We start from the raw sequence: 24832 nt of genomic DNA on the forward strand, positions 1-24832 counted from the left end.
GTGATTTCACCAAAGGTCAAATGAGAGTAGATCCCCCCCTCACGTGACCGAAAAATTTAACTGGAGGACATATGTCACTTCGGTACATGTTAGTGAATGGGGAAACACGCAATTTCACACCCGTTAAAAACATGGAAAACGGCCGATTTTTGAGCTGAGATTTTCTGTGCTAGTCGGGGTGACCGTGAAGCACAGCGACCTAAATTTTCAGGCAAAAAAAAAGATAGAAAGTAAAGTAATTACAAGAGGGAACTGAAGGTGGAAAAACAGCGGAAGTGCTTAGCAGATATTTGCCGTGGAGATTTAAAGGTCCAAAATATCGGGGATTATCGCGTTTGCTCGCTGAATTTCATCAAAAGTAAGTTAATAATGCCTTACTTTTGATGAAATTTGTTCAGCAAACGCCATAATTCCCGATATTTTGGACCTTTAAATCTCCACGGCAAATGGCTGCTAAGCACTTCCGCTGTTTTTCCACCTTCAGTTCCCTCTTGTAATTACTTTACTTTCTATCTTTCTTTTTGCCTGAAAATTTAGGTCGCTGTGCTTCACGGTCACCCCGACTAGCACAGAAAATTTCAGCTCAAATATCGTCCGTTTTCCATGTTTGTAACGGGTGTGAAAGTGTGTGTTTCCACATTCACTAACATGTACCGAAGTGACATGTCCTCCAGTTAAAATTTTTGGTCACGTGAGGGGGGATCTACGCTCATTTGACCTTTGGTGAAATCACCAGATAGGTTAATTGACTTGATATTAAGTGTAAATTCCCCGTGTGTGTAGGATAGTGTTAATATGCGGGGATTACTACTCGGAGTGCCGACGGGATTTTTTCCACGTTGTATCTGCACTAAACTGCATCTGAACACTGGACGGCTCGATTGTACAATAATTGAAGATAGACACAAAGCTGGGGTAACTCAGTGGGACCGGCAGCATCTCCGGAGAGAAGGAATGGGTGACGTTTCGGGTCGAGACCCTTCTTCAGACTGATGGCAGAGGAGTGGGCGGTACATAGATAAGGAAGTGTATAGGTGTCAACTTCCATACATCGGCGAGACCAGGTACAGGCTTGACAACTGAGCACCTCTGCTCAGTCCATCTTAACCTACCTGATCTCCTGGTGGCCCAGCACTTCAACTCCCCCTCCCATTCCCAATCTGTCCTGGGCCTCCTCCATTGTCAGAGTGAGTTCCAGCGCAAATTGGAGGAACAGCACCTCACATTTTGCTTGGGTAGTGTACACCCCCATGCGAGGTTGGGGGGGGGGTGGAAGACCTCCAGTTGCTGGAAAATCAGTGGTGGACCTTTACTACAACCCAAGATTAACAACAGAGAAACTCCAAGGAGCAGTGGGGTAAAATCACCAACTAGATATATTGGGTTTATGGATAGCAAGCAAGTATATACAAGGGACAATTTAAAGGAATTGCAGATGGTGTGCTGCATATAAGATTGCAAAAGGCTGTTAACTACAGTAAATCAGGCAATAGTGAAGGAAACTGGGAATTGCAAGGATAAAGAACAGCTTAGCAGAAGCTGAGCAGAGAATCTTTAAAGATGCTCGGGCCATTTACTATTTATAGACTCTTACAGAACGAAAACAGGCCCTTCAGCCCAGCTTAACCATACTGGCCATTGGATGAATGGTTTGGTTTAGTTCAGAGATACAGCACGGAAACAGGCCCTTCGGCCCAACGATTCCACGCCAACCCCCGCACGCTAACACTATCCTACACACACTAGGGACAATTTTACTGAAGCCAATGCACCTACAAACCCATACATACGTCTTTAGAGCGCGAGAGGAATAACGGAGAAAACCCGCGCAGGTCACGGGGAGAACGTACAAACTCCGTACACACAGCACCCGTGGTCGGGATCGAACCAGGGTCTCTGGTGCTGCGAGGCAGCAACTCTACCGCTGTGCCACCTTCAGTCTTTTGTGAAACCCGTTGCTCTTGCCGTCTCCTCCCACAAAACTAATTACACGGAAGCATCAGTTGATTCTTTTGCACGATATGAATGTAGATTTAAAAAAATGTGCACATATTTGAACGTGGGAAAGGATAGTCAGTACTCAAAGGGTTTAAAAATATATATTCTTTAGACAATATACAATGCAGTAAGATCTGTTTGGGGTTCTGAGATCACATCAGCAACATTAAGTTCAGTAATCTAAAGGGCATTTCACGGAGTTTTATTTCCACAGTAAAAGTGTGTTTGGCCTTTTATTAGAAAACACAGAATTCTTCGGTTCACATCAGAGATGTAGCTCATATGTCCTTTTCCGAATATATACATTACTTCTATCGTCTTCGGGTAAAATTTTTCACACAAGTTTACTAGACTAAAACAAATGTCCCATCGGATGAGTCTTAAAAACATTTCCGTGTTCTTCTGATCGCTTGCATCGGTGAACATCCCCAGGAAGAGAAAGTCTTCCATCCACGCTGCCTCTGGCCCAGTACAATGGTTATGTTTCGGGAACTGATAAATGGCAAGGAAAGGTAAGCGTTTGACAATGACTTTCCTGATCCCATGCAGTGAAGGTTTTAAAACTTGATCTCCACACGTTTTTGAGACGGCCAACGTTCAAAGTCTGGGGCGAGTGAGTGCCATTTGTCAACTCTCTGGCTGTGCTTTCCATCACGGAGGGACGGCACTCCAATGCGTTACTCCTCATTGCGATGTGCTAAGATTCTGTGTTGGAAGCCCATGTCATGTGGCTGTGGCCGCCAGGTAAGTCTGTAGTTTGCGGACAGTGGTCTCATCCAGCGAGAAGAGGTCAAAGTCAAAGGTCGTGTTCGTAACATTGAAATGTCCTGTTTCTTCGATAAGGTTCACAATCTGCAGAGAGAATAAAAAGGTGGCATGAAACCATGAAAGAGGGAATGAATCTAATTGCCGGGATGGCGGCACTCACATATGATGAAAGAATGGATCAACTGGGCATGTATTCACTGGAATTTAGAAGGGTGAGAGGGGTTCTTATGGAAACATATAAGATTCTTAGGGTTTAAGAAGGAACTGCAGATGCTGGAAAATCGAAGGTGGACAAAAGTGCTGGAGAAACTCAGCGGGTGCAGCAGCATCTATGGAGCGAAGGAATAGGTGACGTTTCGGGTCGAGACCCGGAAGGGTCTCGACCCGAAACATCACCTATTCCTTCGCTCCATAGATGCTTCCTGGTCTCGACCGAAACGTCACCTATTCCTTCACTCCACAGATACTTCCGGGTCTCGACCCGAAACGTTGCCTATTTCCTTCGCTCCATAGATGCTTCCTGGTCTCGACCGAAACATCACCTATTCCTTCACTCCACAGATACCTCCGGGTCTCGACCCGAAACGTTGCCTATTTCCTTCGCTCCATAGATGCTGCTGCACTCGCTGAGTTTCTCCAGCACTTTTGTCTACCTAAAATTCTTAGGGGGATTGGACAGGCTAGATGCAGGAAAAGTGTTCCCCATGTTGGGGGGAGTCCAGAACCAGTGGTCATACAGTTTAAGAATAAGGGGTCGGCCATTTAGGACTGAGATGAGGAAAAACGTTTTCTCCCCGAGAGTTGTGAATCTGTGGAATAATTCTCTGCCACAGAAGGCAGTGGAGGCCAATTCACTGGATGATTTCAGGAGAGAGTTAGATATAGCTCTTCGGGCTAACGGAATCGAGGGATATGGGGAGAAAGCAGGAACGGGGTACTGATTGTGGATGATCAGCCATGGTCATATTGAATGGCGGTGCTGGCTGGAAGGGCCGAATGCACCTATTTTCCATGTTTCCCCGTACCTGTTGCAACACATTGCGTTCTCGTAGTGCCATCAACCTGCGATGTAGATCCACCAATTCCTCTGTGTACGACTGCACAAAGTAAAATGAATAGAGATTTAATCATTTGCACCAAAACGGCTGGAACTCAGCTTTGCCCTTCTGTTTGTGAATCTTACTGTGGGATTGGGTGAGAGGGTGGAGAGACAATGCACCCTCTAAGACAGTCTATTTAGTTTATAGATACAGCATGGAAACAGGCCCTTCGGCCCACCGAGTCCAGACCGACCATTGTATACCCGGACACTAGTTCGATACTGCACACTAGGGGCAATTTACAGAAGCCAATTAACCAACAAATCCAGACGTCTTTGGAAGCCATTTAGAACGGAGACGAGGAAAAAAACACTTTTTCTCACAGAGAGTGGCGAGTCTGTGGAATTCTCTGCCTCAGAGGGCCGTGGAGGCAGGTTCTCTGGATACTTTCAAGGCAGAGCTAGATAGGGCTCTTAAAAATAGCGGAGTCAGGAGATATGGGGAGAAGGCAGGAGCGGGGTACTGATTGTGGATGATCAGCCATGATCACACGGTGCTGGCTCGAAGGGCCAAATGGCCTACTCCTGCACGTATTGTCTATTGAATGTGGGAGGGGAACTGGAGCACCTGCAGAAACCCACGTGATCCCAGGGAGACCGTACAAATTCCAGATACAGACAGCACCTGAGGTCAGGATCTAACCCCGGGTCTCTGCCGCTGTAGTGCAGCAGCTCTACCACTGTGCCACCGTCCCGCCCATCACTGGAGAACGCGGATAGGTGACGTTTCGGGACGGGGCCCTGTCTTGCCGTTCGCTCTTCCACCTGCAGAGGCCAGTGCTTTTGGCAGTTGGGTTTGGGAGTTGGTCTGGAGCCTTGGACCTCCTTCTGTCCCTCTCGCCCACCTGCGGAGTTTACGGGTGCCACTTGACAATACGATTCTCAAACACGGCCCTGTTGGAACGTGCCAGTCCGTGTGATGCATTCTTCAGATTACAGGTGGTGACTCCACCATCTTTTGTTTTAGAGATACAGCGTGGAAACAAGCCCTTCGGCCCACTGAGTCCGCACCGACCGACTATCGCCCATTCGCTAGTTTGCTCCGGTTTCCTCCCACACTACAAATATATACAGGGGCGATTGTGGAGGCAGTTACGATACTGACGTTTATGAGGCTTAGAGAGGCAGAGAAACTTTGTTCCTCTCACCTTAAAGCTATGCCCTCTAGCATTTGATGTTTCTACCCATGGAAACAAGTTGTGACTGCCTACCAATACTGTATATTCTTATTTCTCTGGAGGTTGGATGATGGATAATTTTGAGTTTGCACGTTCTCCCTGTGACCACGTGGGTTTTCTCTGGGTGCTCTGGTTTCCTCCCACACTTCAAACACCTGCAAGGTTTGCAGGTTAATCGGCTTGTAATCCCCTACATGCACACGCCCCTTAAAGCACTGCCAGTATCAGGAGAACTATACAAAAACTCTGCCACAGCTTCTCTTTGTGGGGTGATAGTGAGTCAGGCCCACTTTCCTCCTACTGCTCCGATATGAGTTTCATTCTTATAAATCGCTACATCATTTTTTCCATACAGAGGTGTTTCTTTGAATAAAGTATTACTAAAAATCGCACATATGACATTAAATACTTAGCAACCGCACTCAAAAAATAAAAGCAGTTGAGTAAAAAGTCAAAATATTAATTTATCATATAAAGTCAAAACTATATTCCTTCCTCTAATCGTCTACTATTGTGGCTCTTTAAATAATAAGGGAGCTGTTCACCTTGTCTTGCAATCCTTTTTTAAATAATTTGTCTGGTTTTTCACAGTTTTCAGGACTTTTTCTGCCAGATGCCTGCAATAGAGATAAATAGAATTATTGTGTAGGAAGGAAGTGCAGATAGATGCTGGTTTAAACCGAAGATAAGACACACAATGCTGGAGTAACTCAGCGGGACAGACAGCATCTCTGGAGAAAAGGAATAGATGACGTTTCGGGTCAAGACTCTTCTTCAGACTGAGAGTCAGGGGAGAGGGAAACAAGAGATATAGACGATGATGTAGAGAGATATAGAACAAAGGAATGAAAGTAATGATGATAAAGTAAACCGGCCATTGCCAGCTGCGTGCTAGGTGAAAATGAGTTACAGACAATGAGACTCAACAAGACAAATTATCCTAAACTTTAACCCAATCCGCGCCGACCAGCGATCACCCCGTACATCGGTGCTATCCTACACACTAGGGACAATTTACAATTTTACCAATGCCGATTAACCTACAAACCCGTGTAGGGAGGAACTACAGACGCTGGTTTAAACCGAAGATATACAATACGCTGGAGTAACTCAGTGGGACAGACAGCATCTCTGGAGAAAAGGAATAGATGACATTTCAGGTCAAGACCCTTCTTCATAGTGAACGTCAGGGGAAAGGGGAACAAAAGATATGGACAGTACTTAGGACAAATGAATGGAAGATATGCAAGAAGCAACAGTAATCAAGGAAATGTGGAGCCCACAATGGTCCAGTGTTGGTGGTGGGGTAGGTGATAATGAGGTGTACAGACAGTGGCCATTGTGCCACCCTTATGAATGCTGCTTCTTTGCATGTCAGAAACTGGACAATAAAATAGTTTATTTTGAACTCCATTGTCCTTCACGCTTCTATTTATAAATGCAATGTTCAAGGATTTTGTACAAACGACTCATGGGCAAATAGAAAAACACAGCAGCTTGTCACGTGAAGGGATGCTTGGAATAAAGGGGTTTCTCTCCGACAGAGAAACAAGAGTGATACAACGTGGAAACAAGCCCTTCAACCCAACGTGCCTACACCAGCCAACATGTCCCATCTACACTAGTCCCACCTGCCTGTGTTTGACCCATATCCCTCCTGTCCTATCCATGTACCTGTCTAACTGTTTCTTAAACGTTGGGATAGTCCCTGCTTCAACCCACCTCCTCTGGCACCTCGTTCCATACATCCACCATCATTTGTGTGAAAAAGTTACCCCTCAGATTCCTTTTAAATCTTTTCCCCTTCACCTGAAGCTTACGTCCTTCGATTCACCTACTCTGGGCCTAATCTCTCATTTATTTTCCCACACTCTGTATTCATCATCCTTGGATGGCCAACACTACTGCGGCCAAAGATAGGCACAAAGTACTGGAGTAACTCAGCCTTCTTTTCTCCAGAGATGCTTCCTGACCTGCTGAGTTACTCCAGCACTTTGTGTCTATCTTTGGCATGAACTAGCAGCTGCATTTTTTTAGTTCAACTACTAGAGACCAACCTGAATTTTCACACCCACCACAATAAGCATGCAGGTACAGCAGGCAGTGAAGAAAGCGAATGGCATGTTGTGCCTTTATAACAAGAGGAGTTGAGTATAGGAGCAGAGAGGTCCACACCTGGAATATTGTGTGCAGTTTTGGTCCCCTAATTTGAGGAAAGACAATTCTTGCAATTGAGGTAGTGCAGCGTAGGTTTACAAGGTTAATTCCCGGGATGGCGGGACTGTCCTATGCTGAGAGAATGGAGTGGCTGGGCTTGTATACTCTGGAGTTTAGAAGGATGAGAGGATATCTTATTGAAACATATAATATTATTAAGGGTTTGGACATGCTAGAGGCAGGAAACATGTTCCCGATGTGGGGTGAGTCCAGCAAACCAGGGGCCACAGTTTAAGACTCGCCAGCGTTTGGCCATTTTGAACGGAGACGAGGAAACACTTTTTTCCACGTTGTAGAGAGTGTGTGAGTCTGTGGCCATTCTCTGCCTCAGAGGGGGTGGAGGCAGGTTCTCTGGATACTTTAAAGAGAGAGCTAGATAGGGCTCTTAAAGATAGCGGAGTCGGGGAATATGGGCAGAAGGCAGGAACGGGGTACTGATTGTGGATGATCAGCCATGGTCACATTGAATGGCGGTGCTGGCTCGAAGGGCCAAATGGCCTATTGTCTATTGTCTACTATCAGACCACAGGCCTGTGAATAAACTTTTCAAGCCTCTGATGTTAGATAATTCCAAGGGAAAGGCCAGTGTCATTGCTTGTATAAAGTGTGACCATGCATTAGGAATCTGCGGCTCCTGAAGCATGATGCTCCATCTAGTGGCAGAGTTATGATGCTGCAAGTGTTGAAGTGTTTGAATTCATTGATGCAGCGTGGACCCTTTGGCCCATCGAGTCCAAGGAGACCATCATTCACCTTCTCACTTTCACAACCACTCGCTACACCAAAGGCGTCATTTAGAGAGGCCAGTTGCATGTGCAGCACAGTGTCATAGAGTAAGCTGACTATACAGATATCTTCAAAAAACAAACGACAAAGTGCTGGAGTAACTCAGAGGGTCAGGCAGCATCTTTGGAGGACATGGGTAGGTGACGTTTTTCAGACCTACTGTGATGGGGAGAAAGAAATCTGCAAGAGACGAGATGTTTAAGAAGGAACTGCAGATGCTGGAAAAATCGAAGGTAGATAATTCTGCTGGAGAAACTCAGCGGGTGAGGCAGCTCCATAGATGCTGCCTCATCCTTAAGGGTCGAGACCCGAAATGTCACCTATTCCTTCGCTCCATGGATGCCACGTCACCCGCTGAGTTTCTCCAGCATTTGTATCTACCTTGGAAGAGAGGAGAGGCACCTACACTGACCTTTCTGTCCTGGGCCTTTTTCCACTGTCCCAGTGCAAATTGGAGGAGCAGCACCTCATAGTTTGCTCGAGCAGCTTACACCCAGTGGTTTTACCATTGACTTCTCTAACTTCAAGTAACCCTTGCTTTCCCTCTCTCTCCATCTCTCCCCCTTCCTAGTTATCCGACCAGTCTGACTGTCCCCCAGATTAAATATTATCCATGTATGCTTCTAGCTAAAAGCCCTGTCCCACGGTACGAGTTCATTCCAAGAGCTCTCCCGAGTTTAAAAAAAATCAAACTCGTGGTAAGTACGGAGAATGAACGTAGCGGGTACGTCGGAGCTCGGGGACATCTCTTAGTGGCTCGTAAAGCTAACGGCAGGTACTCAGAAGACTCGCTAACGGCAGGTAAGCACGGGAAGACTCGTGAAGATTTTTCAACATGCTGAAAAATATCCACGAGAGCCCCGAGTACCGACGAGTGGCCATTACCGTAAATCTCCGAGTTCGAAATAGGGCAAACTCGGGGAGAACTCTTGGAATGAACTTGTACCGTGGGACAGGGCTTTAACAACGATCTATTCTACATTTTCTTTGAGCTTTGTCCCTTTTGATGCCTCGTTTTCACACCTTACGCTTCCTTATCTCTGTGTCTCCCTCTCCCCTGACTCTCAGTCTGAAGAAGGGTCTCGACCCAAAAACGTCACCCATTCCTTCTCTCCAGAGATGCTGCCTGACCCACTGAGTTACTCCAGCTTTTTGTGTCTGTCTCCCATTTACACATGATCCACTCAGTTGGATCAAGCGCCTGGTTGCTTGGAGGTGTGTGCAAGTTATTCAGGAAAGTCTGAATGTCCCACTGAGTCCACGTCAACCAACGATCACCTGTACACAAGTCCTATCCGACACACTGGGGGACGATTTGCAGAAGCCAATTAACCTACAAACCTTAACATCTTTGGAATATAGGAGGAAAGAGGAGCACCCGGAGTAAACCCACGAGGTCCCAGTTAAAACGTACAAACCCCGAACAAACAGCACCCATAATCAGGATTGAACCCGGGGGGGTATCTGCTGCTGGAAAGCAGCAACTCTGCCGCTGTGCCACCCCACTACTATGTCTGGTCTCTGCTATGCCCTAAACATACAGATTATCTTTGGAAGAACTTACTGCCACCAAGAGTAGCAGTTTATATTAAAATAGCTTCAGCATACCACTTCAAAATTGGAATTTATGGTCAGAAATTGGATGCTGACATTAATCCCTGCAGCACAGATACGGGCAACTCTGTACTCACCTTGTTGCTGACGGCTAAGTGTTTTTGAATTGAAGGCTGGTCGAGTGTGTTGATATTGCAATTCTCGCTGCTTTCGCTTCCACTATCATCACTTAAACTCAACCTGCAAACAAGCAACACATTTGCACGTTAAACAATGTCCGCACACTTTACAACATCATCCAGGCTCTTCAGGCTTCATTTACCTTAGACTAAATCTTATTCCCTTATATAACTATGCACTGTAAATGGCTTGAGTGTAATCATGTGTTGTCTTTTTGCTGACTGGATAACACGCAACAAAATCTTTTCACCGTCCATTGGTAGACGTGACAAAAAACTAAACTGAATTTATATACTTGAAAGGAGAAATGTATCAGTCTTAATGTCAAACAGCCTGGGAACAGGCCCTTTAGCCCAACTTTCCCACACCAACCAAGATGGCCCATTTACACTCGTCCCACCTGCCGGCGTTCGGCCCATCTAAACCTATCCTATCCATATACCTGTCGAAATGTCTTTTATTACATTTGTACATTGAAGAGGAAAGATATAACATTTCATATTCCTGAAAGATAAAAGCATCAGAGAGTGGAGACATTAGCTGCTGAGTGATTTGCTAAATGTGTAGGAAGGAACAGCAGATGCTGGTTTACACTGAAACTAGACACAAAATGTTGCAGTAATTCAGCACGTTAGGCAGCATCGCTGGAGAAAAGGAATAGGTGGCGTTTCAGGTGGAGACCCTTCTTCAGACCGAGGGTCAGGGGCGAGGGAAACTAGGGATATGAAAGGGGACAAAGAATCAAATGAATGAAAGGTCGCTAAATTGTCCACTTCTGAGACTTTGGTCTTGAACACTTTGTCAAATCATTTGTCTGTAAAACCTCTAAACAATAATCAGATGAGCACAGCAATCTCTGCAATTATTATGTTTAAGAAGGAACTGCAGATGCTGGAAAAATCGAAGGTAGACAAAAATGCTGGAGAAACTCAACGGGTGAGGCAGCATCTATGGAGCGAAGGAATAGGTGACGTTTCGGGTTGAGACCCGGAAGGGTCTCAACCCGAAACATCACCTATTCCTTCGCTTCATAGATGCTGCCTCACCAACTGATGTCCAGAAGGGTCTCGACCCGAAACGTCACCTATTCCTTCGCTCCACAGATGCTGCCTCACCAGCTGAGTTTCTCCAGCATTTTTGTCTACCTCGGATTATCCTTGATCGGACTTTGCTGGCTTTACCTTGCACTAAACGTTATTCCCTAATCATGCATCTATACACTGTAAACTGCCCAATTGTAATTCCGCTGACTGGTTAGCACACATCAATACCTTTTCACTGTACCTCGGTACACGTGACAATAGACTAAACTGAATAAACCAAACTGAAGCTCAACAAACTGGACTTGGCTCAGATCACTGTGGCTACAGGTTTTGTGTCAGAACCTGAGCCTGTGATCTGGGCTGACAATCCAAGGCCTGTCTCACTGCCAAACACTGACTCACTTCAGTGAAACGCTGAGAAGGATTGGAGTAAACTGAAACCTAAAGCACCCTGTTTATCTGCAAGATTCAAAAAGTAACTGGACTCTTGCCCAGAAATTCAATTGTGAAACAGTTTTATTCAGTTTTTGTGCTATTGAAATTCAATTTTAGTTGAAATAGAATTGCAGTGAAGTCATGTAGCGACGTGCCAGGTTCCTCTGGGGCAAGGTTAGACACACAGTGCTGGAGTCGCTCAGCGGGCCAAGAGAAAATGGACAGACAGTTGAGATTGGTTTATCTTGGTGCTAGAGCAACTCGGCTGGTCAGGCAGCATCTCCGGAGAAAGGGGACGAAGAGGGGTCCCGTCCTGAAAATTCGCCCGTCCTTTTTTCTCCAGAGATGCTGCCTGACCCGCTGAGTTACCCCAGTGCTTTGTGTCTATCTTTGGTATAAACCAGCATCCGTAGTTCTTTGTTGCTGCTCTCTTCTGGGGCAACTCGTCTTTGCACTCTGATGAGATTTTCACAGCCAAGGCATAAGGGATGTCGTAGATTACCCAGACAAAAGTGAACATTGGAGGGTAACCTGGGTGCTCCCTGGACATCGTGATCTTAGTATCCCGGCTGGGGCTGGGACCCCACCCCACCCCCGGTAGGTCAACAACTTCCCTTCATCCTGCCTAACTCAGTCACTCTGCGCTGCACTGACTCTCCCACCCCCTCCATCATTCAAGTCTGTAGTGGGTGACGAATAACTAAAACAGCGCAGTGTCTTCCTATCTTCATCTAATTCTTCAGCTTTGTAGGTTAATTGGCTTGGTATGAATGTAAAAATTGTCCCTAGTGCAGGATAGTGTTAATGTGCGGGGATCGCTGGTCAGTGCAGACTCGATGGACCGAAGGGCCCATTTCCGGGCTTTACTAAGAACCTGGGGGGTAATCGTTTTTCCACAAAGGGTGCTGGGTGTTTGGAACGAGGAGGTAGTTGAGGCAGATACCAGTAGGCCTCCCTCAGTCATGACTGACCATGGGTGATGCATCGTGGTCGGATGCAAGCCTGGGCCATCGATGTCATATGGAGGACAGGCTGTCACCCAGGCAGCACGTCCCCCCCTCTCCACGTCGTTGATCGATCCAAAGGAACAGCAGGGCCGTTACAGTTTGGCACCAGCGCCGTCGCAGGAGCTGCCAGAGCGAGGTTGTAGACAACGACGAACTGCCTCAGGGGCTCCGACTGCGGATTTTCTGGAGGTTTACTCCAGGAGCCTTTTCCATGACTGGATATAGCCACAAGGCAGTGGAGGTTTTAAATCAGAGTTTTCCCTTTCCTAGATGGACCGCCTTCCCAGGCTGACGAGCCCCATCTGCCCGAGACTCGTGGGGGCGGGAGCGTCTACCTTCCTGTGCAGGTCTATAGCACCTGCCCACTGCCTAGATACTATTGCAACGTTTAAGTAACATCCAGACTGGTACATGGATAGGATAGGTATAGAGGGTTAAGGGCCAAACGAGTGCAGGTGGGACTAGTCTAGATGGGGCATGTTGGTCGGTGCGGGCAAGTTGGGCCGGAGGGCCTGTTTCTGTGCTGTATGTAATATGGTAAGCACCAGTAAGTCACCATTTGTCTGCTTTTGGTAGACAAGAATGCTGGAGAAACTCAGCGGGTGAGGCAGCATCTATGGAGTGAAGAAACAGGTGACATTTCGGGTCGAGAAACCTTTTCACTCAATGGTGGGTGTATGGAACAAACTGCCAGAGGAGGTAGTTGAGGCTGGGACTATCCCAACATTTAAGAAGCAGTTAAACAGGTACATGGTTAGGACAGGTTTTCCTCTACATCACCGGCAGAATTAAAGGCACCTCCCTTTGTGCCTGTCCACATTGGTTTTTATTTAAGAAGGAACTGCACATGCTGGAAATATGTGCTGGAGAAACTCAGTGGGTGAGGCGGCATCTATGGAGCGATGGAATAGGTGACGTTTCGAGTCTTGACCTATTCCTTCGCTCCATAGATGCTGCCTCACCCGCTGAGTTTCTCCAGCATTTTTGTCTACCTTCGATTTTTCCAGCATCTGCAGTTCCTTCTTAAACATCTCCTCTCTTCCAGATTTCTTTCTCCCTAATTCCCCCCCCACCCCCCTCCCCATCACAGTAGGTCTGAAATATTTCTCCCTGTCTTTAATATTTACTGCTATTCGGTTGCGACCTCTCGTACACTACGGATGAATTCCCACTCTTCAGTCTGCTTTTTTCGTGGCTCTTCCAGGGTTTTTAATCTGAACTTTCTCTGTAGCTGTAACATTATATTTTACACCCAGTTTTGTTTCTATTTAGCAGATGTACACGCGTGTGTGGCAATGACGCTGGATAGCATGGGCAACAACATTTTTTACACTCTCAGTACATGACAATAACAAATCAATATCAGTATTAAGCCAGCAATAAAAATCTATTTCTGAGTCTTTATTTACAGCAAATATGCAAACCTTCTTTGAAAGGATTACTGGAGATTAGGTTTAACTTAGGTCATAGAGTGACACACATGGAAACAGGCACTTCGGTCCAACTTGCCCACACGTCCCATTACACTAGCCCCACCTGCCTGTATTTGGTCCATATCCCTCCAAACCTGTCCTATCCATGTTTCTTAAAAGTTGGGATAGTCCCTACCTCAACTACCTCCTCTGGCCTTTCGTTCTGTACATCCACCACCCTTTTACCCCTCAGATTCCAATTAAATCGTTCCCCCTTCACCTTAAACCTGGGAGCACCCGGGAAAAACCTATACAGGTCATGGCGAGATCGTGTGGGAGGAAACCGGAGCACCCGGAGAAAACCCACGTTGGCCACGGGGAGAAAGTACAAACTCCATACAGACAGCACCCGTAGTCAGGATGGAACCCGGGTGGGTCCCTGGTGCTGTGAGGCAGCAACTCCACTGTGCAGCATCTGTCAGGCACACTGACCTGTTATCTCTGCTCACTGCAATGTTTTTCACAGCCCTCTCCTCCTCGGAGCTGCTGTCGTCGTCCGAGCCTTCCGATTGGATTTCCTCCACCATGGAGCGCAGGGGCCCTGGGGGAAACAAGAGCAGTTGTCTATGAGGGAACTGCAGATGCCGGTTTAAACCGTAGACACAAAACGCTGGAGCAACTCAGCAGGACAGGCAGCATCTCTGGAGGGAAGGAACGGGTGATATTTTAGGTCGAGACCCTTCTTCAGACTGAGAGTTGGGAAAGGGAAACGGGAGATATAGACGGTGATGTAGAGAGATATAGAACAAATGAATGAAAGATGTGCAAGATAGTTACTTTTTTTGCATATCTTTCATTCATTTGGTCTATATCTCTCTGCATCACTGTCTATAATCTCTCGTTTCCCATTCCCAACTCTGTCTGAAGAAGGGTCTCAACCCGAAACGTCACCCATTCCTCTCCAGAGATGCTGCCTGTCCCGCTGAGTTACTCCAGCCATTTTGTGTCTATCATTCAATATGCCAATGGTCAACAGACACCAGACTCTGTCAAATCTATCTCATAACCTTCCTCCAAGATATTTGATCTCATTGAAGCTGCTATACAAATGAAAGTTTTTCATACATAATTTCCGAACTTCACGTGGATGGACAGTGGGCCCATAAGTCTGTGTCCGGTTGGTACAGAACGTTTGTCGGCGCTGGGCCTGAACTCGCTGGAGTTTAGAAGGATGAGGGTGGACCTCATTGAAACTTACCGAATAGTGAAAGGCTTGGATGGGGTGGATGTGGGGAGGATGTTTCCATTAGTGAGGGAGTCTAGGATGAGAGGTCATAGCCTCAGAATTAATGGACGTTCCTTTAAGAAAGAGATGAGGAGGAATTTCTTTAGTCATAGGGTGGTGAATCTGTGGAATTCAATGCCATAGACGGCTGTGGAGGCCAAGTCCATGGATACTTCTAAGGCAGAGACGGATAGATTCTTGATTAGTACGAGTGTCAGGGGTTATGGAGAAAAGGCAAGAGAATGTGGGTAGGAGGGAGAGATAGATCGGCCATGGTTGGATGGCGGAGTAGACTTGATGGGCCGAATGGCCTAATTCTGCTCCTATCACATGATCTTACGAACAGCCATGATTGAATGTCGGAGTAGACTTGATGGGCCGAATGGCCTAATTCTGCTCCTATCACATGATCTTATGAATGTCGGAGTAGACTTGACCATTCTAATTTGTCCCACTCCCCAACCTTCTCACTGTAGCCCATCAATGCGCTTTCAAATGTCACAATCATATTAGGACACCACCACCTAACCCATATGCTATTTTTCCCCCAATCACCTTCATTGCGTTTCCATTCCCTCCTGATCCCACTGCCCATTAGATGAGAGGAACTTCTTTAGCCAGAGGGTGATGAATCTGTGGAATTTAGCCACATACCTTGTCTGTGGTTTTGGGAAGGTGCAAAATCAGAATCGGAGCTCGAGTCCGAACTTGAGGTCGTGTTCGACTGGCTAGTTCGCACAGACTAAACATGGAGAAAGAGGAACAGAAATCAGTCAGGAAATATCTTGACAGTTAATCAACTTAACTTACTTTCAATTTAGTTGACACAAGGAACTGCAGATGCAGGTTTACGAAAACAAAACACACCAAGTGGGTAACTCAGTGGGTCAGGCAGCACATCTGGAGGACAGTCTGAAGAAGGATTCTGACCCAAAATGTTGCCCATCCATGCCCTCATAGTTTAGTTTAGTGTCACGTGTACCGAGGTACAGTGAAAAGCTTTTGTTGTGTGCAAACCAGTCAGCAGAAAGACAATACATGATTACAATCGAGCCATTTACTGTGTACAGATACATGAAAAGGGAATAACGTTTAGTGCAAGGTAAAGCCAACAAAGGCCGATCAAGGATAGTCCGAGGGTCACCAATGAGGTAGATAGTAGTTCAGCACTGCTCTCTGGTTGTGGTAGGATGATTCAGTTGCCCGATTACAGCTGGGAAGAAACTGTCCTTGAATCTGGAGGTGTGAGTTTTCACACCTTTTGCCTGATGGGAGAGGGGAGGAGAGGGAGTGACCGGGGGTGAGACTGGTCCTTGATGATGCTGCTGGCCTTGCCGAGGCAGTGTGAGGTATAAATGGAGTCAACAGAAGGGAGGCTGGTTTGTGTGATGGTCTGGGCTGCTGCGTCCACAATTCGCTGCAATTTCTTGCGGTCTTGGATGGAGCTGTTCCCAAACCGTGCTGTGATACATCCCGAGAAAATGCTTTCTATGATGCATCTGTAGAAGTCGGAAATGCTGCCTAGCCTGCTGAACTACTCCATAGTGTTACTCAATTGGGTATGATTGGTTTTAACTCAAGAATGTGCTGCTTGAATAAGAGTGAAGGCAAATACAAAACTAATGTGGAGAACAGAAAATGATTCAGAGGAATCTGAATCTGAATCTGATTCAGAGGCATCATGTTTACACCTGAGTCAGCTGCCCATCCATAACAAGTGGCAGCATTGTGCCACAGGGAGAAGTCGTAAAAAGGAACTGCAGATGTTGATTTATACCAAAGATAGGCACAAAATATTGGAGTCAATCAGTGGGTCGGGCAGCATCTCTGGAGAGACGGAGTCTGACGAAGAGCCCCGATCTGAAGCGTCACCTATCTTTTTTCTCCAGAGATGCTGCCTGACCCGCTGAGTTACTCCTGCACTTTGTGTCTATCTTTAATCACCGGAGACTGATAAAATCTCTTTGGATTCTCTGTATCCTTATCTGTCAGATCTATCTCACGTCCTCTAGATTTCCTTCTTAAGTATAATCTTCAATCCTCTCCTCATCTGCAGGAATACACTTGATCCCAGCTGTGTGTACCTGATCCATGCCACCTTATTTTTCCTGACCAGAGCCTCAGTTCTCTCATCTCTTACCTGCCTTGCACAAGCACGTACATCTCAAACACTCATGATCACACTTAGAAAAGCATCACACTTTCCAGACAAAGTTTTTAAGAAGGAACTGCACATGCTGGAAAATCGAATGTAGACAAAAGTGCTGGAGAAACTCAGCGGGTGCAGCAGCATTTATGGAGCGAAGGAAATAGGCAACGTTTCGGGATGAAACCCTTCTTCAGACTAATGGAGGGTGGGGGGTCTCGACCCGATATGTCACCCATTCCTTCTCTCCAGAGATGCTGCCTGTCCTGCTGGGTTACTCCAGCATTTTGTGTCTATCTTCGGTTTAAACCAGCATCTGCAGTTCCTTCATACACCTAAGGTGAGATGGCATATGTACTGAGATTTTTCCCTACTGTTCCTCGAAGCATCAAACTGCAGCGTTACATCCCTTTGAACCATATTTAGATTTGAGAATAAAATTCTTTACCTCAGATTTGGAGATCACTTCATCTTCTGAATTACACTCATCTGAATCCACAGGCTTTTTCACCTCCTTCACACTACTTTCAGTTTTAACCTTCTCTACTTTAATGTTCACTTTTTCTTTTTCCTTTTCCTTGGTCTGTTTTTTTTCAGAGTATGAAGTAGAGGAAATTCTCGGCGAAACACTTGGGAAAGTTTTTGATGTCTCTGAAGTACTTTTCTTTTGCTTTTTAACGTTGGATTTGATTAAATCTACATTGGAGGGCCTCTTTATGCTGGGCTTTGACTCTTGGTGTAGGGTCCCACTACCTTTGGGCGACATGCTGTCTAGTTTAGACTCCTTGAAGGCTGGTTTTGGTTCTTTAGAAGTTGCCTTTGGAGTAGATTTCTCTTCCTTTGAAATCTTGCTTTCAGCCGATTTCCGCGATAGTTCCTTAGACGATTTACTGTGCTCCTTCTCCGGTTCTTTCACGGTTGTCTTGTTCTCAGAGTCTTTCGTAGTCCGCTCCTTGTGCTCTTTTGTGACCTTGTGAGGTTTTGAGGATTTGCTGCTCTCTCTATTTGTATCCTGTTTGAAATGACAGAAGTAATTTAGTGAGTTAGTTTACACACACAAGTATATATATAAATGTTTGGAGGGATCTCAAGAGTGCTTTATTGCCATATGTCCCAGATAGAACAATGAACATCTTACTTGCAGCAGCACAACAGAATATGTAAATATAGTACTCTGTAAACGATATAATAAGTAAGTAAGTAAGTTTATTGGCCAAGTATTCACATACAAGGAATTTGCCTTAGTGCTCCACCCACAAGAGGGGAAAAAACAAGAGGGGAAAAAAGTTCAGCTTGTGTATAATATACATACACTCATAAATACACACACACACACATATATATACACACACACATATATATATATATACATACATACATGCACACATACGTACACACAAAAAAGTAATAATAGCAATAATAATTTATGTAGTACAGAGCTTATTTGAGGTTGTAGTGATTAATAACCTGATGAAGCTGTTCCTGAACCTGGACATTACAGTTTTCAGGCTCCTGTACCTTCTTCCCGGTGGCAGGGGTGAAATGAAAGAATGGCCAGGGTGGTGTGGGTCTCTTATGCTGGCTGCCTTTTTGAGGCAGCGATTCCCGTGACATGTCAACATGTGACGCCTGTATGGTCGTGAGTAGTCGCCCAAAGAGTCGTACCTTTTTCTGGTCGCCGCTGCATTTTCAACATGTTGAAAGTTTTCAGCCACCTGCTGCGACTATGACGGGTGACGGCAAGTCGCCGAAAAAATCGTAAGTAGGACAGGCCCTTAAGGATTCAGATTAGTCCCATTATTCTAATCTGACTCGATTAGAGAGAATCAGATCAAGAGTTCTATTACTGACCTTAGAGCCATGTGATGGCTTGCTTTTCTTTGGATCGGAGAATGCAGACAGTGGAATTGTGGGCAGCATGGGGTAGTCCGGGCTTGGCCTCGAAGTTGTGTCAGTCCCTTCAGGCATCACCATAACCTAGAAGAATAAACTAATGTAATGCCTGCAGACTTGTTCAGTAAACCAGCATCTTCTTTGTAGTTATAAGCCAGCATCTGCCGTTCCTTGTCTCCAGACTTTACTTGAGAGATACAGGCCCTTCAGCCCATCGAGTCCGCGCTGACGAGCAATCACCCCGTACACTAGCACTATCCTACACACTGGGGACAATTTACAATTTTACAGAAGCCAATTAACCTACACGTCTTTGCCGTGCCCTCAGAATGAAACTGAATACTGTGCAATTATCAGTGTACTGCCTGCTTCTAACTTCATGTTGGCATCAGTTGGGCAGAGGAGTGTGGGAGGAAACCGGAGCACTCGGAGAAAACCCACGCGATCACAGGGAGAACAGCACCCGTAGTCAAGAATCAAACCCGGGTCTCGGCCGCCCTTCCACTGCTAACGTTTTAAAGAATTATTTTATTGGGTGGAACTATCTGCAAATCATACACATATTGAAAGGAAGGTTGGCCTGAACTTAAACTTCATTGCAAAAGGATTTGAAAAGGATCAGGGAACCCGGGTCTACGGCAGTTGTACCTTCCACCTGGAGTAACGTACAGTAGACTTTAAAGACATTATTTAGAGGGGTGGAACTACGGTTCACTAGCTGAAATCATAGGACACTTATTGAAAGGACTGGATAGAGGGTTTATACTCCTGAACTTAAAGATGAATCTTATTACAAAATTCTTAAGGGGTTATTGTTCCCGATGTTTTCCAGGACAAGGGGCAAAAGGATTAAACCTAAAAAACCGAGATAATGGAAGAACTTTTTTAACTCAGAGAGTGGGAATCTCTGGAACTCTTGCCACAGAGGGTAGTTGAGGCCAGTTCATTGGCTATATTTAAGAGGGAGTTATGTGGCCCTTGTGGCTAAGGGAATCAGGGGTATGGAGAGAAAGCAGGTACGGGATACTGAGTTGGATGATCTGCATGATCATATTGAATGGCGGTGCAGGCTCGAAGGGCCGAATGGCCTACTCCTGCACCTAATTTCTATGTTTCTATGTCTATGTTTCTAAACATGAACATATTCCTATTCCAGTTGTTTTCCGACTGCAAAGATTAAACCTAAAAAACATAATGGCTTTGGTTTTAACTCTAGGTTGGTTTTAAGCAGTAATTCAACTATTCTCTTGAGCCTGACATGACTGCATACAAACATGCTTCACATCTAGATGCAAGAGTGGTGCTGAAGAGGCTTTTAGAACATGGAAGTGCAAGGGATTAGAGGGATATGGATCACGTACAGGCAGATGAGATCGTTTAACTCTGCGACATGTTCAGCACAAACATTATGGGCCAATAAGCTCATTCCCATGCTGTACTATTCTATGTTCTAATAACTTGTGAACCTTTCTTCCACATTGGATAATACTGCTAAAATACATGACATTCCGATGCCTTGATTTGTTCTTTTCACACATTTCCTTCTTTTGTTTTTTCTATGTTTTCATATCTCTAGTTTCCCTCTCCGCTGACTCTCAGCCTGAAGAAGGGTTTCAACCCGAAACATCACCTATTCCTTTTCTCCGGAGATTCTGCCTGAACCGCTGAGTTACTCCATCATTTTGTGTCTATATTCTGATGCATGTGTTCTGCAAATATATAATTTCTCAAGGCCATCAATAACTCTTGCCTTTTCACTTTCCTCTTGGTACTTCTCAACATCCAGGGCACCCATCCTGCCTCCTCCACTTCAGTTTAGTTTATTGTCACATGTACTGAGGTACAGTGAAAAGCTTTTGTTGCGCGCTATCCAAGTCAGCAGAAAGACAATACATGATTACGATCGTGCCATTTACAGTGTAGTTACATGATGAGGGAATAATGTTTAGTGCAAGATAAATTCAGAAAAGTCCGATCAAGGATAGTCCGAGGGTCACCAAAGAGGTAGTTCATTTGATAACAGCTGAATTATCCTGAGTGCTGGACACTGCTTCAAGACAGGAAAGTTCTTTTGAAGACAGGAAAGTTCTTTTAGAGTTATACAGTGTGGAAACAGGCCCTTCGGCCCACGCCGCCCAACATGTCTCATCTACACTAGTCCCACCTGTCCGCACTTGGCCCTTATCCCTCTAAGTGAATCAGAGACCTGGGTTCGATCCTGACTACGGGTGCTGTCTGGATGGAGTTTGGACCTTCTCCCTGTGACTGCGTGGGTTTCCTCCCACATCCCAACAGGCCCACTCCGGCCTACCAAGTCTGCACCGACTAGCGATCCCCGTACATTAACACTATCCTACACACACTAGGGACAATTTACACTTAGACCAATCCAATTAACTTACAAACCTGTACGTCTTCGGATGTGTGGGAGGAAACCGAAGATCTCAGAGAAAACCCACGCAGGTCACGGGGAGAACGTACAAACTCCGTACAGACAGCACCCATAGTCAGGATCGAACCGGGATCTCTGGCGCTGTGAGGCAGCAACTCTACCGCTGCGCCACCGTGGCGTCCATTACCAGGACTGTGAAGAAAGAGTCAAGAGAAGGCGAGCAACAACAGCAGGAACCTACCCCTCCTGCCTTGACGAGCTTGCGCCGAAACTCCTTGGTTGGGTTGTTAAAGGTGAGCTTCTCACAGCGTAGGTGATTCACGGGTGGGTTTCCTTCCAGGTTTAGGAACAAATCATACGTGAAACAGACTTTCTTCGGTTCTTCCTGACCAAAAAAAAACTTTTTTAATTTCAAACCTATTCAAATATGAACTCACTTTAACTTTTAAGTTTTACAACATGCGGTTTTAATCGTTGCACTAAAACAAAAAATTCAAACTAAGAGATTAAAATATCAAATAGATTCTTGCTAAGCAAGGACAGTGGGGAAATGTGCATGTAATCATCTGGACCAACCTACCATGAGGAGCATTATCAAATGCTTTACTAAAGTGCATGTTGACAACATCGACAGTTCCTGTCTGGGAAGGAACAGCAGATGCTGGTTTAAACCGAGGACACAAAATGCTGGAGTAACTCAGCGGGACAGGCAGCATCTCTGGAGAAGCTGCCTGTTCCGCTGAGTTACTCCAGCATTTTGTGTCTATCCACTGTACCTACTCTCTTCAATCGTCTTTATCACTTCCTTAAACAAAAACAATCACATTTGTGAACAAAATGTGACAAAAGGCCGGAGGAACTCAGCAGATCAGACATGTTGGGTCAGGAGGTTACACAAAAAAGCTGGAGGAAACTCAGCGGGTGCAGCAGCATCTATGGAGCAGGAAATAGGCAACGTTTCGGCCCGACGTTGCCTATTTCCTTCGCTCCATAGATGCTGCTGCACCCGCTGAGTTTCTCCAGCTTTTTTGTGTAACCTTCGATTCTCCAGCATCTGCAGTTCCCTCTTAAACACATGTTGGGTCAGGACCCTTCTTCAGAAAGACTGTCTGCTTATTCTCTGCACAGATGCCGCCTGACCCAGTGAATTCCTCCAACCTTTTGTGTAGGAAGGAACTGCAGATGCTGGTTTACACCGAAGATGCTGGAAACGTCACCTATTCCCTTTCTCCAGAGATGCTGCCTGACCTGCTGAGTCGCCCCAGCATTTTGTGCCTACCCTCCAATCTTTTGTTTTTATGCTCAGGATTTCAAGTGTCTGCAGTTTCTTGTATCTCCAATCAAATATGAGAACCAGGATCACCCCAAGATTAAGCTACGATGACCATCTCTCATAAATCCATACTTTTCGAAAAGCAAGCACATCCTTTCCCCAACAATCCCTCTCCAACTATTGCCCAACCAGTGCCGCAAGGCCCGCTGGCCTACAATCTTCTGGTTTCCCCGATGCCCTCTTTAGACAAAGGAACAACATTGGCTTCTCTCCAGGAGGGCATAAGGTCATGTGATAGGAGCAGAATTAGGCCATTCAGCCCATCAAGTCCACTCCGCCATTCAATCATGGGTGATCGATCTCTCCCTCCTAACCCCATTCTCCTGCCTTCTCCCCATAACCCGACACCCGTACTAATCAAGAATCTATCTATCTCAGTCTTAAAAATCCCCATTGACTTGGCCTCCACAGCCTTCTGTGGCAAAGATTTCCACAGACTCACCACCCCCTGATTAAAGGAAATTTTCCTCATCTCCTGCTTAAAGGAACGCCCTTTAATTCTGAGGCAATGACCTCTGGTCCTAGACTCCCCCACTAGTGGAAACATCCTCTCCACATAAAGTGGAACCATAGGTTCCTGGAACGATCAGGCAGCAGTTCTACCAGCTGTAGCATTGAACTTCTACTTCCATATCAAAAATAGAAAAAAACCTGAAAATAACACTTCTTCTAATCTAGCACACTGCATCATATTGTTCTTCCCGTTTCCATTAGCAGGTCCTACAGTCCTGCACTTAGCACTTCTCATGGGCCTTGGTATTCTCTCTCTCTCTCCCCTTATCTCATGGCTTCTGATCATTTTTGCTCATCCCAATGCTCATCTCACTAACCCTTTGATAAATTTCTCCACAGCAACCTTGCGCTCAGAGGTAGACATTTGTACAACAAGGTCATTAGGAATAAGAGTAGAATTAGGCCATTCAGTTTACTCCACCATTCAATTATGGCTGATCTATCTCTCCCTTCTAACCCCGTTCTCCTGCCTTCTCCCCATAACCTCTGACACCCGTACTGATCAAGAATCTATCTTTGTCTTAAAAATATCAACTGACTTGGCCTCCACAGCCTTTTGTGGCAATGAATTTCACATATTTCCTCAAAAACCAAAATGCTGGGAACACGCAGCAGACGAAGCAGCACCTGTGAAGGAAAAAGGACAACTGATGCTTCAGGTCACCTCGTCCTTTTCCCTCTGCTGGCCTGCTGAGTTCCTCCAATACTTTGTCCTTTACTCAAGATTACAGACTCTGCTGTCTCTTGAGTCGCCGTCCTTCCTCACCTCTCTGTAACTTAAAACTATAGACAATAGACAATAGGTGCAGGAGTAGGTCATTCGGCCCTTCGAGCCAGCACCGCCATTCAATGTGATCATGGCTGATCATCCCCAATCAGTACCCCGTTCCTGCCTTCTCCCCGTATCCCTTGACTCCGCTAACTTTAACTAGCTCTCCCGTGAAAGCATCCAGAGAACCGACCTCCACTGACCTCTGAGGCAGAGAATTCCACACTCACAACTCTCTGTGTGGAAAAAGTGTTTCTTTGTCTCCGTTCTAAAAGGCTTACCCCTTATTCTTAAACTGCGGCCCCTGGTTCTGGACTCCCCCAACATCGGGAACATGTTTCCTGCCTCGAGCGTGTCTAACTTGTTTTCTCTCTCTCTTTGTCACCTCTGATGCAGGACCTTCAATTGGAACCATTAATTGTGTTCCTTTCCAAACGTTTCCTGACCTGCTGAGCGTTTTCTGCATTTTCTGTTTTTACTTCAGATTTTCAGCCTCTGGTGTTTTTCACTTAAACAAATCTGGCTCCGACCACCGGGTGGTGCTATGCCCACCATCCTCCCAACCAGTTGAGACACTACCTCCCAACCCCTTCTCCAAAATTCAAAGGGCAGAATTCAGAAGTTAAATATCTTCCAAAATTTGAATATTGGAATAGAAAATGTAGGTGAGGCAGATTTGGTGGAGGCAGAGGTTTCAGGTCACCTCTGCAATTTTTTTGTTCTTCTAAAATTCAAAATTAGTTTTGTTTAGTTCAGTGTAGTGTCACGTTTACCGAGGTACGATGAAAAGCTTTTTTGTTGCATGTTATCCAGACAACTAAAAG

The 24832-nt window shown here is 45.7% G+C and overlaps 1 protein-coding gene across 1 annotated transcript in view; it reads right to left on the reverse strand.

The window, feature by feature from the left end:
• Positions 1 to 2085: 2085 nt before the first annotated feature.
• Positions 2086 to 24832, reverse strand: part of LOC129710922 (protein ENL-like) — a 48806-nt gene continuing 26059 nt past the window's right edge. The window contains exons 3-11 of the mRNA XM_055658228.1: positions 21635 to 21778; positions 18960 to 19085; positions 17557 to 18120; positions 15617 to 15704; positions 14170 to 14278; positions 9738 to 9840; positions 5589 to 5660; positions 3792 to 3863; positions 2086 to 2850 (exon numbers count right to left, since the gene is read on the reverse strand). Of these exons, the coding sequence (XP_055514203.1) occupies positions 2722 to 2850; positions 3792 to 3863; positions 5589 to 5660; positions 9738 to 9840; positions 14170 to 14278; positions 15617 to 15704; positions 17557 to 18120; positions 18960 to 19085; positions 21635 to 21778 (1407 nt within the window). The 3' untranslated portion in view covers positions 2086 to 2721. The remainder of the gene's footprint in view (positions 2851 to 3791; positions 3864 to 5588; positions 5661 to 9737; positions 9841 to 14169; positions 14279 to 15616; positions 15705 to 17556; positions 18121 to 18959; positions 19086 to 21634; positions 21779 to 24832) is intronic.

This window comes from Leucoraja erinacea, chromosome 29 (assembly GCF_028641065.1).
Source record: "Leucoraja erinacea ecotype New England chromosome 29, Leri_hhj_1, whole genome shotgun sequence".
Lineage (NCBI taxonomy): Eukaryota > Metazoa > Chordata > Chondrichthyes > Rajiformes > Rajidae > Leucoraja > Leucoraja erinaceus.